This window comes from Echinococcus granulosus (assembly GCF_000524195.1).
Source record: "Echinococcus granulosus chromosome Unknown EG_S00071, whole genome shotgun sequence".
NCBI lineage: Eukaryota > Metazoa > Platyhelminthes > Cestoda > Cyclophyllidea > Taeniidae > Echinococcus > Echinococcus granulosus.
In genome coordinates this window covers 79,972-97,657 of record NW_020170451.1, presented here as the reverse complement: position 1 = coordinate 97,657, position 17,686 = coordinate 79,972, and the positions used below count along the sequence as shown (strand labels likewise).

Genomic DNA, 17,686 nt, shown 5'->3' with positions numbered 1-17,686 from the left:
CGAATAGTAACTCACATCAAAAAACAAATCATTTTCCCGTGTTCATTGACCTTTCTGTGATTGGGACCTGACACAAAAGTGGAAAGCCTCATGCATTTTCTGAAAACACCAGTTAAGAGTGTGCGAAATATGATGTAAAGCCAAAATTGCGTTTTATGAATTCATTTTCATGCGTGTTATTTACCAAATAAGCTTTTGCAATATCAAAGTGGTGTATAATTTTGGTGTTGAAAGGCTTAAGAAATCCACTTAAGTTGAAAGGGAGCACATTTATTGTTAAATATAGTGATAATTAATGATAATTTGTCTGCACAGAAATGGGACGCACTTTTGTGCTTTTTGCTTTTGGCATAAAAGACGAAAGCCTTATTTTGTTGAAATAAAAGTTTATTTCTTCACTAGTTCTTTAAGTAAAACCATCAAACATGTTTCATTTAATAATAACAAGCATTGGACGGACTTAGTTTGTTACTCAAAAGTCTTACTGCAGCGCCTCGAGCCTTCCCTGAAAACGAAAGAAGGCATGATACTAAGGCAGAATGTGCATTACAGAAGTGCAGAAGAAAAGCCTTTGGTGTCCTATAAACCAAATAGAAGGGCTAAACAAAAAGTCAATGTATTACACAGTGCCTCTCTCTTTTGAGCGTCGTCTTTGGGGATCCCCTTGGACAACTTTCCCAATGACCAACACAATATAATCGATGCTGTAAGAAGATTAATCACGAAACACCCGTGTCTGTCATCGAACTTCCGTGCAACTTTGAAGATATTTGTCAGCAATGTCACTGGTCCCTTTTAACAATTCCACTAGATCTGGAGTATTATCATGTTTGGTAACTGTGTTGGAGGAAGGGGAACTTGTTGGCCATCTCGCATGTCCACCGGTAGTCAAAAGAACACTGACCTAAAAGAACTAAATTAGTGAAGGAAAGGATCTAAAAGTTTCGTGGGCATAAGTTTCTACGTCCATTCCTCCTTGTCACTTTGTTTCCATTTCAATGCTGCCCAGCTTTATCTATCTGAGTCCTCTCTAGCTGGTGGAGAGGTGAAGGAGGCATCGAGTGTTCATTTCATTGACATCTTCTTAAAGGTACGGCAGACAGCTTCGTTACGAACTTTCTAGGTGATTCAAGGATAGTATCACTCCGGCTGTGAATAACATTCGTGCAGAACATGATGTCATTTTCAACCCTCCTATTAAAGGTCGCCATAGATTAACCCATTCTCAGTATACAACCTTCTGCCATCACGTTATGCATTGACTAAAAGCAAAAAGCCAAGGCCCTTGTCCTTTAGCATTAGGTTTACCTTCTGCTGCCACCAATTTAAAGCCTCGAGAATTCTTTAAAAATGAAAGGGAACAGAATAGGTTCTAGCCTTGTTTGTCTCCAAAACCATAACGATGAGTTAGACAAATGGTCAAAGTATTAGGTAGCCATTATAAAATAGGCTTTTGATAGCTACGTAATACGCTGGTTGTATAATTCTTGTTTTTGATAAAGGGGCCACCTTGGGCCTCCGCCATTGTACCTTAGCCCAGTGGACTGACACCCAGTCCTAGTCAGTAGCTCCAAGCACCCCTGTTTGCCCAAGTATGATGTCTTCTTTCTTCTTCAGGGAAGTGTCGGAACAATACAATTAAGTTCAAGAACTGCGCAAACTAATCAAACCCTTCATTAGCAATATGCATTCATATTTAAATATCTATGTATTGAGGCACCACATATCTTGCGGAAATAATGAAATACATGAGAACAAACCTTGGCCTATCTAACTTCGCATCAACTTAAAAATAGATCACCAAGTTAAATCGTCCCCAATTTAAATCCCTACTACTTCCCTCTTTCCCTTCATCTACTTGGTTCTTTTTCGACTGTAATGTCCTTCATGTCAGACATCGGTCAGGCTGCCTAACAATTAGGGGATAAAGAAGTATCAAACACAGATCCATAGTTTTATATAATTGTTAAAAACTTGTTAGGAAACTTGTGAAGTGCGGTAAGCAGTAGGCTGGGACGACGACTGCAAATCTGGAAGAAAGTATGTAAAATACAGATTGTAGGAGTTCATAGCCTCATCATAGATCAGACAGAGGGTGAAATGTAAAAATAACAGGAAGTGCTTTTGCTCAACCGCGCTTCCACTGTCATAAAGTACTAAAAATTTTAAGGCTTACTTAATTGTGGTCAGAAGTTTTCTTTGTGAAAATAAGTTTAGGTTACAAGTATTTAATATTGAATGACAAAGTGGAAATATCTTCAGAGATTTATCAATTATCATCTTTAGATGGGTTTTACATGAGAATAGAGGATATTTGTAAAATATAAGTTTACTGACAGCCAAAAGGTCTAAATATTGGAAATCTTAAGATTTTTAACTCTAGGAATTAGACTGAGAGATCGGAGTACCAAAATGTGAAGCAACTCGTAATTTTGAAGCCACTGCGAAAACCCAAATTTTCTAAAATGATTAGATCCAGCAATTTGTTAATCATTTTCCACATTTAATAGCTGAACGCGTAAAAAGGCAGTCATTATTTCGACTAGTGAAAAATTAGTTCTGCTGTTTACTGGTAGATTACTTAAATGATGTTGATATACCTTTTCAGTTTGGAAAACAAGCAACTTTTACTTATCTATAAACGAGTATTTTGAATGATTCAGGGCACTTTATAATCACTTTTACGGCATTTTGGCTTTTTAGTTAAGAACTTACCTCAGATCCCTGAGACATCCCTGAAGAGGGAAGAGGACATGATACCAATATAGAATGTGCAATGCCGATATACAGAAGGTCTGAGGGGCTACTGACATGGTTCGGAGGCCATGGTGCTTAGAGCAAGTACAATGGCAGAGCCATATCTGCCCCGTTACCAAAACCAAGAATTAAAAAACAAGGTTTTACGCTTACTGCTTATACACAAGTATGTGTCTCACATGCTTCTAGTTACCTATTAGACCTACAAGTAAATGGACTCCATATTTTAAAAATGAGTATTATTAAAATTAAACCGATCTCTTTAGAAGTTTGATAAATTATTAAGATTAGGTGGTAGAATAGTAAAGGCGTTTTATAAAGTTCTCTCGAGACTCTTAAAAGCACAGTAGGTTCTAGAAATATCTGCATTTTTATCAGAGTAATGCCAAAGTGCGAATAAACTATATTTTCTCTGCGAGAAATTAATAGGTAATTTCTAACAAAAAATGGGAAAAGTTTTATGACTAAAATAATATCTAGCGAGAAACAATACAGTAGCCCAATAGATGATGTAAACGCGAAAACTTTATTTCAAATATCATTCACTCATTGCGTGTCATTTTCCAGTTATATTTTGTACTGAGGAACATCTTCGCAAGTAAAAAACACGATCCAATATACCATTGGTAGAAATTTCGAATCAAGAATTTGTAGGAGGATGTTGAATTCTTGCTAAATGATGCTTGATTGGGTTGATTATTAAGCATCCTTTAGCTGATGCGATACAGTGAGCTTTGGGCTTTTTGATGGTATAAAGTAAACGTAATGGGAGGTTGTGGTACGCATCCTGGCACATTTAGCTGCAATGCCATTTTACGCAGGATGGTGGATGAGCTTGCAGAAAAATGTTTTAGATTGATAAATATACCGTTTAAGGAGACACTTTTCCTCCAATTCGGACCTTAGACCAATTTGCTCGAAAAAATTCATTTAAGCAAAACTGATTTTTCACCTTTTTAAATCATTGCACCGCTCAGTAATCACCAAAAAGTAGAGTTAATTATTTTAAATATAAACAAATGCATGCAAGCACATCTCTGCCATTACTAATCAGCCTCTAAAACTATTTCTGGTAAAAGAATATTGTGATTTACGTGCGAAAGTCAGCTTAGATTGTTAAACTCATATTCGGCTTTAATGTCTTTGGAGACTCCGCATTTAGAGCATAAAATCTATGACCTTCCTGACACTACTATTACTGTCATGCTCTTTACAGTATCATGAGGGATATGATTTACAGCAACCGGAAGTAGTTTTCAACGCTATATCTGGTCAACCAACTCAGTTACGGTAGGAGTAAGCCATAGTTTAATGAAAGGCGTGGGAATCGACTCGGTAGATCTTTCACATTAGAAAGATTTCACTCCTGCCGAATTCTTATTATACTTTGATACTCTAGGAGTGGGTATGTAAATGGATATAAGATGTGAAAATGCTAAATAAGGAAGTATAGGTCACAAGCAAATAAGTTTACAAGTCTGTACCGCAATGAAGATTTATATTTCCCTTTCACTTGAGATTTCCGCCGTAATGTTATGAACTAATTTGTTTTTGTTTGCCTGCTTTATTTATACTTTCAAATAGTATATAACAAAGTGTTGAATATTAATGATTTCATTGAACCGTTGATAAGCCGAAAACAGTAAAATAGTTTTGAACTGCCGAACAATCACACAGATTTGCCAGTTAGAATAAAAGGGAATGGCTAATGATCAGGGATGAACGCAAGAATCAGTCTACTAAATGCAATAGTAATAAATGTTCAGTGTAGGCAAAAAATACGTTAAGATTTTCTTTCCTTAACTCAATAAGGTCATAACCGTTCCTGTGAAGACAAGTGGCATCATTCTTCGGGATAAGCATTATTAAATCCTGATTCATAAAGTAGCTCTACATTGTCTTCGTGTTTGACGGCCAACGGAATTTCAAATTGGTGTTTCAAGGACCTTTAGAGAGTGATTTGGGAGTACAATGTGAATGAGTCAGGTCCCGCTAAAAAGAACTAACCAGAAGAGTTTTTCCGCTCAGGTTAGCACAAAGCCGAGAGAATTTCTGCTCCCCCTGTCTCTATCAACTGCAGCTAGGTGTCGCATAATCCCTTAAAATCGGTTTTGAAATGCAGCTACTTTGGTTTAATAATAATTTAATAATTCTCCCTTATTACCCGTTGGGTCTAGCGGCATTTTTAAATAGGCGCATTTGTACAAAAAGGACGTGTTCTGAAAGTATTCCGTCACTAAAATTTTGGGTAATAGAATATTGGTTTATGCTTTATATTACACACAGTGATGCACCCAAGATGATTAGTGTTTGGTGCAATCTGTTGTTACTCTTAATTGATGGCATTGTGGTGGCAACCACTGGAATGTACTTGATTTGTTGCTATTAAACTCACTATCGTGATAATTTTCTTATTAAAAAGTGGAAGTTGGAAATTAAGCTCGTAATACATAACTTTTATTACTTCTTTTTGGCTTATTTTCACATGTTTTAAAAAGAAAGAATCGTGATTTTTCCATTTTGGACAGGTGATATTCCTCTACTTGAAGGCAAGAACCTTAAAATATCAAGTGAATAAAAAAAACGGCTATCCTGCTACGCATTTTAAATTACTAATTCAAGTATTCACTTTCAAATGTCAAATAATTGAATCAGATATCAAGCTACCATGGCAGTTTCCACCGCTATCCTTCGTCCTTCATAACAGTAACATCCGTTTCCCTCCTTTATGTTGTTCTTAGATTTAGAATCATGCATAGCTCTCTTAAATATGTGATTTTCCCAAAACTATTTAATATGGTTGAATTGGAAGAACCCTTTTAAACGGAGGAACATAATTTTAAATTGGAAAATAATCAATGTTGATGTAAAAGACGGAATACATATTTATTGTAATAGTGTATGAGTAACTAAATAGATGTCGCTTTTTTCCGCCAAAGGGAAGGAATCCATGGTTTATCTCATAATACTCTAAGTTACAAAATCCTAATAAATGGCTTGGAATATGCAATTACTCTTTGAGTCATAACTTTGGTAAAAATGTATTGGAACAGCTTAAATACATTAGTCTAGGGACACTTTATCATGACTCTACCTCCTCCTACTGCCTTCATATAACCAACTTCGAAGAATAGTAAAGCGGCAAAATATTTCGCTTGAAGCACATGTCAAACTTTTGCAAAGAAGTTCTAGGGTATTAAGCGAAAACCATTTGGCATAGAAACAAAATTAAAAACCAATAGAGTGACTCTTGTGTAGAACATAAACACAGACGTCGCCTTGTTTGTTTATTAGCAACAAATGTTGGAAATCCAATATAAAGTGACGTCGTGGAATCTCACAATTCATGTTTATTTGACTACCCACACTTTGTAACAAGAATTTCAGTTTAACTTTCGCTCATAGTGAGTGAAAAACTTAGTTTAATAATAATCTGATCATTGGAGAAATGAGATTTCAACATACTGTGTTGTCACGTACGTAAATAACTAGTCAAGATTTTGGGACCACTTTCCTTCTGGCTACATTTCATACAACCAAAATGTTTGATCCTCCAAAGATTAAGTATAACACCCGCTATCGTCTGGTCCCTCCCAGATGGTATTTGACAACTAAAAGTACGGTTAGATACCAACATAATTTTACTGACAACATAAAATTGTGGAAAAAATACCTTGATTTTGTGTGACGAATAAAAATGAGCTTTTGCCTCCATATACGTGTTTAAAATCAGTTTGATTGAATATGAGCATCATTTTTTTCACAAGGATTCAATACCATACTTGAGCCTAAGTAGCTATAGAGGTTTACCACGCGCAAAAATTAGCGTAGTATAATGAAAAAAATACCGAACTCTCTCACCTTCCACATTCATAACTATTCATCGGGTCACTGCTATAACCAATTCACATTTTAGCATACTGAGATCGGTTAATTTATGTGATTTACCTTTAAGTCATGACCAGGATGCTTGTGAGAGGAAATCCATCATGTGGTAATCTAAAAAGCTTTTAAGTTAGGATTTCAAAGTATGTTATGAATGTCACAAAGCAAGATCAAAAATGGCTTCCAGTAGTGATAACTTCCAGAACACAAGTCAAATGTGACACGCAAATGCAAGTCCAAGAGGCATTATTACGCCATTCCTATCATGCACCTCATTTTCACTGTTATCGGAATGTTTCAAAAAAAGTTTTGGAAAACTTTTACAACTTCGTCTAGTAAGAGATACGCAGTTGCCTAAACGACCTTCCCACATCAATTTTTTAAAATAAACGAGTTTTATGAGAAGCGATATTTGAGTGATCTTTTCATAGACTAAACCTCTCTTTGCCCATATAAATTGAAAGCGCACTCCGCTTTGAAAATAGCATAGAATTTGCCCAAATAAAACAACCAATAGCATTCTTGAAAAATTTCGACTAGTCATAAATTTTTACTCTCCTGAGAATAAATTTACTTTTGTTCACTGATAAATTATGCCAAAATTAACATTTGTTTAACTTATATGCTGCGAAGGTGAAAGACGGAGGTAATGCTGCTGAAAACAGAGACTGTTTGTAGCATTCTTGCCTTATTGGTAAAAAGTGTTTTTAAACAATCGAAATTCAAATTCTGAATTAATTAATTTTTATAATGGGTTAGCGTTCTGTATGTCGCCTAACTTTGATTCATTCGGTGCATTGCCTCACCCCAAAAACGACTGTCCGGGCGTCATTTATAACAGGAAATTATTTATTGCATTCATTTTGTAAGCAAAAGTCTATACATCTGGAGATGCTTAGGGTTTATGCCTATAAAATGCGAAACCTGCCTTTCATTCGAAATTGGCCGAAAATGTTATACTTCCACTCCATCAGAAAGATGGCGTGCAAATGGGATATTTCCTTAGGCGGGAATTCGTTTAAAATTGTACTCTGCTGCATGTCAAGGGATTTTTGGTAACGCAAGGTAGCTTCTAATCGGTCTTCTCATTCGCGCGTACAAGGAATATTCTTGGTTGAACGCCAATTCTTTTTTAAGCAAGACTGGTGTTCCAGGGGCAAAGCAGACCAGTGGGCATTTGTCTATTCATAACTTACATGTATAGCCAGACTCCAGACAATCGTCCGCATACGATGCCAAATTGCTAGTGCCAATTGTGACAGTGGTGAAGGTCGTGCCGAAAGACATATGTCTGCAGTGAACCCGTAATTAACTAGTAAGGTATGCCTGTATGTTGCGTGACCTTAACTCTGCAACGGTCTACTAAGAGTCGGTTGCAGAGAAATACCAACATTTAATATAGTGATCCAGACTACGTACAGAGTAGACTCAAGGATCTGGGGCCTTCATGAAAGACTTTAGAGGCGTTTCCATACCCGGATTTAATTTATACGTGCTAAGTCCTGGTGTGATTTAATGTCTCGCTTTGTGCACCTTTTGTTGGGTGATGCAGCAGATGAAGATATCAAAGCAATGTGATGTTGGGGTCAGAAGGTAATCAGAAGAATCTGGTAGACCCATGTGTGAAAACTAGTGCTTCGCATTGGTCACTTCATTCGTATCCTGGAAATAACAGCCTGAGACTTGTTAGGATCTGCTTCATTTGTCACCTTCACTGGTAAACCCTGCTTTAAATTTTTTTCATGCACGCATTAGCTTATGTTATTTGTGAATAGGTTTTATTTTGAAATGGGTTTCATTAAGTGTTTTCAGATAGTTATTTTTCCTTGCTATATGAGCTACCAATGATTACCAGATATAAGTATGTGTATAATTCGAATATTTGAATACGCTTAAACTTGAAAAACCGGCATTATATTAGGCCAGAACACGTATTATCAACGCACAGAAGCAGGGTTTTAGGTGTTCTTAAACCTAAACGAATGGTTAAACAAATAGTTAATGTAGCACAATAATCTAATCTACTAGTATTTTTGTACCGACTCACTGGAAACATTCGCATTTTCTTAGGCAATTATTTAACTACGCCCAGTCAATCATTAAGGAATAATATTTGCAATATAGCTAGCCCAGAGCTATGAAGTACGCCTAACGTAGAGGCGTGTTCGAACTCACACCTGTCGAGGTGATTTCCGATTTACTAAAAATCACAAGAAAGAAGACTAATCACACAACTGGGCAAATTAGTTGACTTCTCACTCTCTTCCCCTTAACTGGCATCAGCCTTAGATCGCACACCAAAATGTCAGATCTTCCTGGACTGATGCTTATTTAACAACAAATTCGATTAACCTTTGAAAAGACAAACTTGCCTAGATTCTTTATTACCACTGCCCTAATCTACCAACGGGTACAGGTCTTGCATCTTCCCCTCGACCAAATTCACTTTTTCGAACAATGAACCTGTTTCTTAAATAAAGCTAGTATTTACTGATGCGTCCAGAAGCCGTAATAGTGCTCAATCCACTCCTTCGTGTGAGTTGAGCTCCGCAAGTTACCGAGGCACACAGAGTAATCATGAGTCATTCTACTCGCGATTTACCTTGTTTACTCATGCACACGGAGCAATGACTGACAACTTGAAATACCTCTCACTTAATTCTACGTTAGATCCAGAAATTGGTCAAAAGGTGAAAGTTTTGCAGGTTAACCAGTAAAGCTTACCATATAAATTAGGCAATCTTTTTGTCATTTATTTAAGTCGGAAAGGAAATATTTGTTAAAAAAAATAAAATTTTTGCAAAATTAATTAAAATTTGCTCCAATTTGGTCTGAATAATGAAGCAAGAAACACTATAATGCCTTTTATCACTTTCCTTTTATCATGAAATAGTACGAATGACTGGAAGATGCAGGTTTTCACATAACTTCATAGCATGCAATCTCTTAAGGTATATTTGACACGAAGTGGATGTATTTGTGGTCAAGGTACATGGAAAAGTCATTCTTTCAACAACGATGGTTGTATCGGTGCTGCAAGATGTACTAAAGGAATTTGTCCCCGATTCGCAAACATCTAAATCAAACATTAGCTTTACTCTACAGTATTTACAAAAAGAATTGCATCTTTCTTTAATTGAGGTTATTTGTGCTCATGCAGGGCGCCACATAGCTGTAAATATTTCCGGTATGAATAAAGACCAGCAATTCTTATTGCTAAAAAGATCTACTTACTAAGGCCTATTCATTAAAAAGAGTCTTCTCAAAAGTGGGAGCTAAATCATTCTTTTGGAATTTTAGCATATCTTAGTCGATTTCTCGATCTTTATTAATGACTGATTTAAAATAAACGCGCAGATGGGGACTATTTGCCTGCTCAGAAAAAAATATCACCTGTTTATCAAGAAGCCAAAGGATTAGAATTAACTAAATACCTCCTATATACTTTTACTTACAATTACACAAACTTGCCATTTAATAAATGTTAAGAATTTTAGCATTAAACAAAGAATTTGGGGGATTTGAATGGGTCCTAAGGAAAATGTTAACAACTTTTGATGCTGCTGTAACATATGTTTGTTTAAAGGTACCCTTTAGGCGACAGGCATTTAGTAAATATGAACGTCGTAGCAGGCTGGAAACGTACTCTGAACATGCTTGAACCATGACATCAGTATTCGCTTATTTAGCATTATCCCGTAGACCATGTCCTGGTCCAACTCGTCTGATCATTCCAGGAGTATGATAGCTGCATGATTGCGATTGCTGAAAATAATTTTTGCCATAAACAACAGTGTTTGAGCTTATACTCGTTGATCCAAACTAAAACGAGTCAAGAAATGGTACATGCTCTCTCTCAGTTACCGTAGATTACTAAGACCAAGTCAACTTTGGTACCAAAGATTAGTGGGCATCGTTTGATTAGACCTGCACAGTCATATCTACTTTTGAAACTGAAGGCTACTACCTGAGAAAAGTATGTTCGGAAACCATTGGCCTCCTTTAGTGTTTTCTACATTTTAATTTATTTAGGCCAATCACAGTTTGATCTATTTCGAGAAATTTCTGTCCTAATATTTCATTTTGCAAATACTTTCTTTGACAAGTTGATCTTTCGTACAATAAATTGGTTACAAAACTTTGCTTCATAACAGCCAGGAAGTCCACCCACACATATTTACTTTTGGAGTTACTAATTCCCTGTTGGGAATATCCAAATACCTCAAAACTGCTTTAACATCGTGGTTGCTAGTTATTCAAAAATGGGTGGCAGTTGGTATTGAATTTATTATTTAGAAATTCCTAGAAATGTATTAATAATATGCGTATGATATTTAAATAATCTTTCGCCATATATGATAGGTAAATTGTTTTTTTATAAGTGGACGTGATTCCATTGGTACCATTCTCTGAAACAAGTTTATCCTTAGTTTGAAACAAATGTTAGACGGCTAGGTTGAAACAGCTTAGGGCGGAAGTATATGCGATATTTACGCTTGCTAGTATTTTTCCGTACAGCTGCAGTAAACCCGTCTGTCTATATTGCATCGTCACATGACCGAACAGTTCTGTATGCAACTTCTAAGCATTTAAGAAGGGATCATTAACTTCGTTCAGAATTCGAAGAATACGGATTGAGACTTAACTTAAGCTTGTTTAAGACAAGTGTGTTGACAACTGATCCATATATCAAAGATGTCGTGCATGCAGTTTAATGGGATGAAAATTTCCAATGAAATATGTCTGAAATTAATGGTATTTTACTTCAGAAAAGACGCTAACTAAAATTGGTTGTTTTAACTCTGAAAGAGTGAAATTAATTTGACGCAATGAGTAACCAAGGTTTAACCATTTTTAGGTTCGATTCCAGATTGCATCATACATAAGTGACACCGCTTGTTTTAGCAGCCTAAAAAAATTTCCAGAAATGCAATGAACTCCACATTAATACATATAAATAAGTATTATAAAATAGCACAGCGTCCCTAGTCTCTGATTGTGTGGTTTATCTGGGATCAGATTCGAGTGCATGAACACCGTCTTCCATCATTAAGTAAATGGAAGTACCGTTATCAATTGATGAGATTTACCCAGTGCACAACAGTTCCACAACGGTTTGCACATCCTACTATGGCACGTCAGTCCTCTTAATAATGTCAATGAGTCACCTCTCCAAGGAGGATAATACGTACTGTTCGAAACAAAGGACTAGATGGATTACCATCGCATTGTTTTGATTAAGGCGTGGCTCACAGCATACCTTCTCATCCCTTAATGGCTCTTTCATTCGTATTCCAGGAGCCATAATTTTTTTCTAACAATACCTCTCCACTAAACAATATATTCTCCCACACCTCAAAGTGAGGCGTAATGCACCATAAAAGGCGGCTAGCATTACTTTTCTCCAGAGATAGCTTATAAGTTAGATCATAAATTAGGAAGTATTGCCTGGTCTGGCCCCCAGCCGTCAATGGATGTTTTGATAGCTGACTAAAAATGTAATCGTCATGAAGCAACGCATTTATTGCAAATCAAGTGATTACATCTTGGTGTTGCCGACTCCAATGTGTGTCTTCTAGAAAAACTGTAGAGAATGTAAGCTTAAGACAAATCCAAGTTAGTAGGAGGAAATTGTCTGAAGGCAAGTAATGATTTCCGCCTATCCTTCCTCACTTTCCTTATATAACTTAACGAAAATGACATTGCTTAATAGACGTGCATGTGAGTTTATGATACTCTTGAAGTAATAGTCGAGTAGATCCACAACCTCAAAGGTGTCGAAAAAAGCATCAGAGATCGATGATAATTTTTCCTCTACAGCTTTGTCTGTTCATTTCATGCCGGCTCTGGCAATTTAATTAGAAAATAAAAATAGATGTAGTCAGTTGTCCAAAGTCGCTTGTCAACAAGTCGGTAAGCGGATGCTCGTGAGGGGGTAATGTACACACAATCGATGGAGTATCTGAGGCGGGAATTAGGCCGGGTAGACTGGCGTCGCCAGACCAAGAAGGCAGATCTTGTGACTTAGGTCAAAGAGGAATTTGATATCAATAGTGATGAAGGTGATCATGATGGTTGTGCGTACGCGAGAGGCGATGTTGGAGGATAGCAAAGGAGAGAGGGATCGTGGTTATGTATTCAGCCTCCTGCTCGATTTAGCTGTAGCACGTAATCACGACACGTCTTGCAGCAGTTGTATTTGAAAGTATGGAAAGAGCACCAGTGCCGGTACTTTGGACAATGGTCCGACAAGTCGATACACACTACAAATACAAGCGAAGGATTAGCGGCATCTCCGTTTGATCAGTGCACCGTATGAAACATTTATTACTTTTTCACTGTACATCTACGGTTCACGAGTAAGTCAATCTAGCTAAATAATATTTATTGTAGTGGGTCAATTTAAGAGTAGTTTGCTATTCCGTTCTTGTGAAGTTTTTTAGAAATTATTCGTAATTGTGCACGACCAATTGTAAAGGCTCCCTGTCCTTGCAAATTTACAGGTACTTAATTTAAGATTTTTTAAAAGATCACTTGCCTTTAGTTCAAAAATTACTGATGGCAGTGTATCCAATGTAAAAGCCATTTCCCTATGCCCATCAATTTTATCGCCACAACTACCATTTTCAACATGCTGTAACTATCGTAAAATACATTTCAGCAATGAATATATACATCAAGGAGAGCATTCGTTCGCGTTTTTCAAATAATTTTATACAATTTTCTGTTGACATAATCCTTGTTAGCAGGAGGATTGGAATTCAATGAAGCACATTTGTGAAAACTGGTACACATTATGGGAAATAATTTCAGTTTTGGATAATCTTTTGTTGCCTAATACTAAATAAACGTCACCGTACACTGTTGGATAATTTTTTAACCACTATGGTATTTTGTTCATTAAAAAAGTTAAAATTACCAGCCAAATAGGCCTTGGAGACAAGTAGTATATTATGGAGGTTTCGTCTGAAGCGGGTTAGCCCTGAAGCCAGCAAAAAGGACAAAAGCTCACAAGTTTTGCAAGGCCTTGTCTGGCATTGCTGAACAGCAGCAGGAGCCTCAATTTCGGCATCGTAACAAGCAGATCCAGCGGATTGGCCAGAGTGCTCCCACACACATTTCTGCTCCCGATACTGATATCCTGTTCCTCCACAAGACACGGAGCACTAAAAGATTTCTCCCAAAGTTGATATTTTTCATTACAATTCCCAACTTGTGTTAGAACATATTATAAGGGGTTAGAGAGTCTGGCAGATACTGAACACCAAAGTGATGCTAACCTTGGACCACTCAGAGACCACCCACTTGGCCTGACAGAAGGAGTTTTCGCAGGTGATATCGGGTTTGGTCATTTGCTTGCAATGGTGTGCTGGGATCTCCACGCCCCCCAGCATGCAAGCTAAATGTCCACCGTAAGTTCCTCGACCCACGGAAACGCAGTGATCTGTGCACTAAAAACAGAAGTGGGGGGTAAAAAAGCTTCCAAAATACTGGTTTTAGAAGTCCTCTTTATTTTGAGCCATCTCCCCCGGGATTGAAACACATCATAGCTCGTGGTTTAACTGGAACTAAACCCCAAAGAATACTACCCATGGTTAAAAGGGGATTGATATCAAAAATAGGTTACAATTTGAAAAGTTGATTGATTGATCGGAATATTGAATTAACAAACCGAAATACCACAGGTTGTTTTAACACCATATTGATTATATTTTATCCGTCGAATTCAGTTTCGTGGTATACAACTTTGAGCGGATTTTATTTAAAACTACTTCTAGTACTTCTAGGTGCTTCCAGTATTGTTGAAAAAAAAAAACAATCTAAAAATTTGATGACTTATTGCAGGAGTTCAAACCTAAATACTTGGATTAATGTAATGTAATGACTCAAGAGATGCTACTTAAATGATTTCTACAGCCTAAAGGAACCTTATGCTGGGCATACCATCTGATATTTAAAAACAAGGAGATGGTGTATGTTTAAAGATTTGGCCATAAATACCGATATGCAAGACTTTATGGGCAGACAGCGTAATGGAATGATTAATTTAATCAAACCTTCTGCAGCAACTGGCGTTTGTTCCAGTCGGGCTCTTGGAATTTTGCTTTCAGACAGCAATATAAACTGCTAACTTGATGCAGAAATGTACCCCTATTCGCGCTTCACTTACGACCTACCGCTGAGGTGTCATCTCATATTCGAGATGGCCTTCAAGGTGCCAAGGTGTCACGTGATCAACACACGTACACGGTTCAAACTCATATATTCTTCACGCCCGGGCCAAATGCTTTGAACTATTACGTGAGTCGTATGTAAGGAAAATTTTTTCAAATGCCAAGTATTTAAATTAAGAACGAATTATCTTGCAGGCTTCGAAGAGCATTTCTCTCCCTGAGAGCATTGACACAACTTCGAGCTTTCCTTCCAGTAAATCTGCCAGACAAATTGGCCGTCGATAAAGAAAAAATACTCGGGTAGTACAAATGAGAAGGCGTTAAACATTAAGCATGTGGCTGCCAAACTATATTATAGCCATGTGTGATTGTCAATCAATACCACCGCGTGTTTTGTTATACGAAAATCAACGTTCTGTGTGAAAAAGAATAAAATTACTTTTTATTAATCGTCTGTAATGATTTTCAAAGGAATGACACTATGTCCTTAGCATTAAGATCTAAAATTCCCTTAAAAATCAAAAAAAGTAGGAATTTGCAAAAAGTGCTGGGAAATTACTTATTTTCGGTAAACAATGCCCCTTTATAATGAGTTAAATGATTATTTAGCAAAATACAGTCATTAAGACACTAACTTCTCCGTTTTTGCTCATATTTCATTTTTTGTGATAAAATCACTGAAGTAATGCCAAAATTTAATCATTAAATAAATTTCGAAAAGTATTTAAGTGTTCATGTTGCTCGTTGGCTGTATGTTTTACATTTGAGTGCAAAGTGTGAAATTTATTGCCTTAATTCAGACTGGAAAATGACCAAATGCTTTAAGTGGTGGTTAAAATAGGCATTTGGATCAGGCCTAGTATGTCAAAGCTAACGGACATACAGGCTATTTAAAATGCCACCACAACAATTATGCGTCAGAGAAGTAATGGCGTGTGGTAAGGAAGTGTTTCAAGATCAGTTTCACTGATTAATATCAAGCATAAGAGAGTTTAATGAGCAGGAAAATGCTATAGCCAACCCTCTTTTACGTCGCTAATCTACTTGGAATGTGAAGCTGACATTTAGCTATAATAAAACACAGTAGTAAGTATAATCGCGAGGCCAGTGGTTATATTATTACACATTACCGATTAGTAATGTCACTGAAAATAAATGCACATTCCTATAAAAAAAGAACCTCCTGGTCCAAAAAAGTCACAACGGCACTTTGTAAGAATTACAGTTGGATTAATAATCATGGTCACACATAAAAAAGGCTGTCCACAGATATGATCCTTTTAAGTAAAATAGCCAAGTATACAGATTAACAAATTTGGTGGTAAAAGGTTACCGCCCTTACACCAGATGCGATACCAAGAGGTAAAAAACAACATATAGTGTGATAAGCATTATAAGAGTCACCCATTGGCAGAAGAATCGGGACAATGAATATCAGAATGATAAAAAGAGATGCAAAAACAGACAAATTAAGCAACAGTATACAATAAGCATCGAAGAGGGTAAAGATTAATTGAGCTCATTTATCAGACGCCAAAAAATGTTCGTGTGAAATTCGATTTAGCCCAATGACGATAATTTGTTAGAGCTTGCAGGGCCTCGTGAAATACATGAGATTGTTTATATGTGCCACAAAACACACATGCATAGTCTATCAGGTCGGTAGTCCTTATTAGGACCTGCACTATCTCCCTACTATTTTGAACCCTCGTATTCTCAAGCCTCCACCGAGTCTGGTGTGAGCCGACCTTCCCTCCTTCTAAGGTTGAGCTTCATTCAGTTCACAAGCTGCACTTCTGAACATTTCGTCACATTTGATGCAGACCACTTGGCTAAGGTGTACGGTGGCCAAATGCACCATTCGTAGGGAAGGGGCTCTCAAAATGTGGTCCTGATGATAAATCACTCAAAGGTGCTGCTTCAATAGTTATGTGCTTTCACTGACCGGAAAGAGTTGGGAGTAAAATACCGAGATCGACATTCCGTGAAGGTTAACATGAAGGATGTATGAATTCTTTCATATCCACGTCAATCAACCTATTTTTCACTTTCTTCATGTGCACCAAGAAGACGCACCGTTGTTGGATTGCCTACTCGCGAACTCACTTGTGACAAGAATTGGCTTTGGTGCTTTGTACTCCAATGTTCATTGGACAAATGATGGACGAAGGATAAAGAAGCACACACCAGTGGTCATCCTTAGATGACCCATTTGCTACCTACCTCAAACTTCAATGCACTTTTGCCTTCACCCTCAGGAACCATGCTTACTTTGCTCTGCGTGTGTTTTACGTGTGTGCACTGGAGTACCCACACGGGTGGATGTACATTGTGAGCCGCCGACGAAATTGTTGACTTGCTGGAACCAAACAATTACAGCTGAATTCCATCCACTCGGTACGCCGCAACTGCAACGTGTCCGAGAAGAACGCCTTCAGTAACAGCCGGAACAGTGAAGCAGTGTGAAGACAGTCCCTTATCACAAGGCAACATGAGATCTCATACTGCAGAAATTGCTTACGAGTAGGCATGCACAATGGAGGGAGAGAATAATAATGCCTCATCCGTATCCCCACTCTCGTCCTCCACATTCCTCGCATGCTGTACCACGCTCCAAGTGATGACTATCACCCTTTCTCGACACCACCATTAGATGATCGCATGATCACACGTGAAGTGGAAGAAAGTTGAAAAACGGAAGTAGGGTGGGAAAGTGAGCTTCAAATCAAGCGCCAATATGGGAGCGGAATTCGGACGCATGTGTCTTGGTGGGAAATGACTATGGGCGATAATGGTGGTGATTTTAACGAATACGATATTTCACCATGTTTTTGGAAATCACTGCATCTTTTTTCAAACTAAAGCAAATC

At 37.4% G+C, this 17,686-nt stretch overlaps 3 protein-coding genes across 3 annotated transcripts in view; all 3 read right to left on the bottom strand. All coding sequences in view use genetic code 11, as the record gives it.

Moving 5' to 3' along the window:
- Positions 1–739: 739 nt before the first annotated feature.
- Positions 740–3,464, bottom strand: EGR_07159 (hypothetical protein; the record flags this gene model as incomplete). The annotated part of the gene is made up of 5 exons (XM_024496408.1): positions 740–904; positions 1,309–1,342; positions 2,177–2,348; positions 2,964–3,193; positions 3,304–3,464. 5 exons carry the CDS (start codon positions 3,462–3,464, stop codon positions 740–742), a joined length of 762 nt encoding a protein of 253 aa, XP_024349163.1.
- Positions 3,465–10,323: 6,859 nt separating this feature from the next.
- On the bottom strand, positions 10,324–11,947 carry EGR_07158 (hypothetical protein; the record flags this gene model as incomplete). Its single annotated transcript, XM_024496407.1, has 2 exons — positions 10,324–10,407; positions 11,864–11,947. The coding sequence occupies 2 exons, from the start codon at positions 11,945–11,947 to the stop codon at positions 10,324–10,326; spliced, it is 168 nt and encodes a 55-aa protein (XP_024349162.1).
- Positions 11,948–12,995: 1,048 nt separating this feature from the next.
- Positions 12,996–17,686, bottom strand: part of EGR_07157 (ADAMTS-like protein 3) — a gene marked incomplete at both ends in the record, with an annotated part of 10,117 nt that continues 5,426 nt past the window's right edge. The window contains 3 exons of the mRNA XM_024496406.1: positions 12,996–13,015; positions 13,562–13,808; positions 13,923–14,093. Of these exons, the coding sequence (XP_024349161.1) occupies positions 12,996–13,015; positions 13,562–13,808; positions 13,923–14,093 (438 nt within the window). The remainder of the gene's footprint in view (positions 13,016–13,561; positions 13,809–13,922; positions 14,094–17,686) is intronic.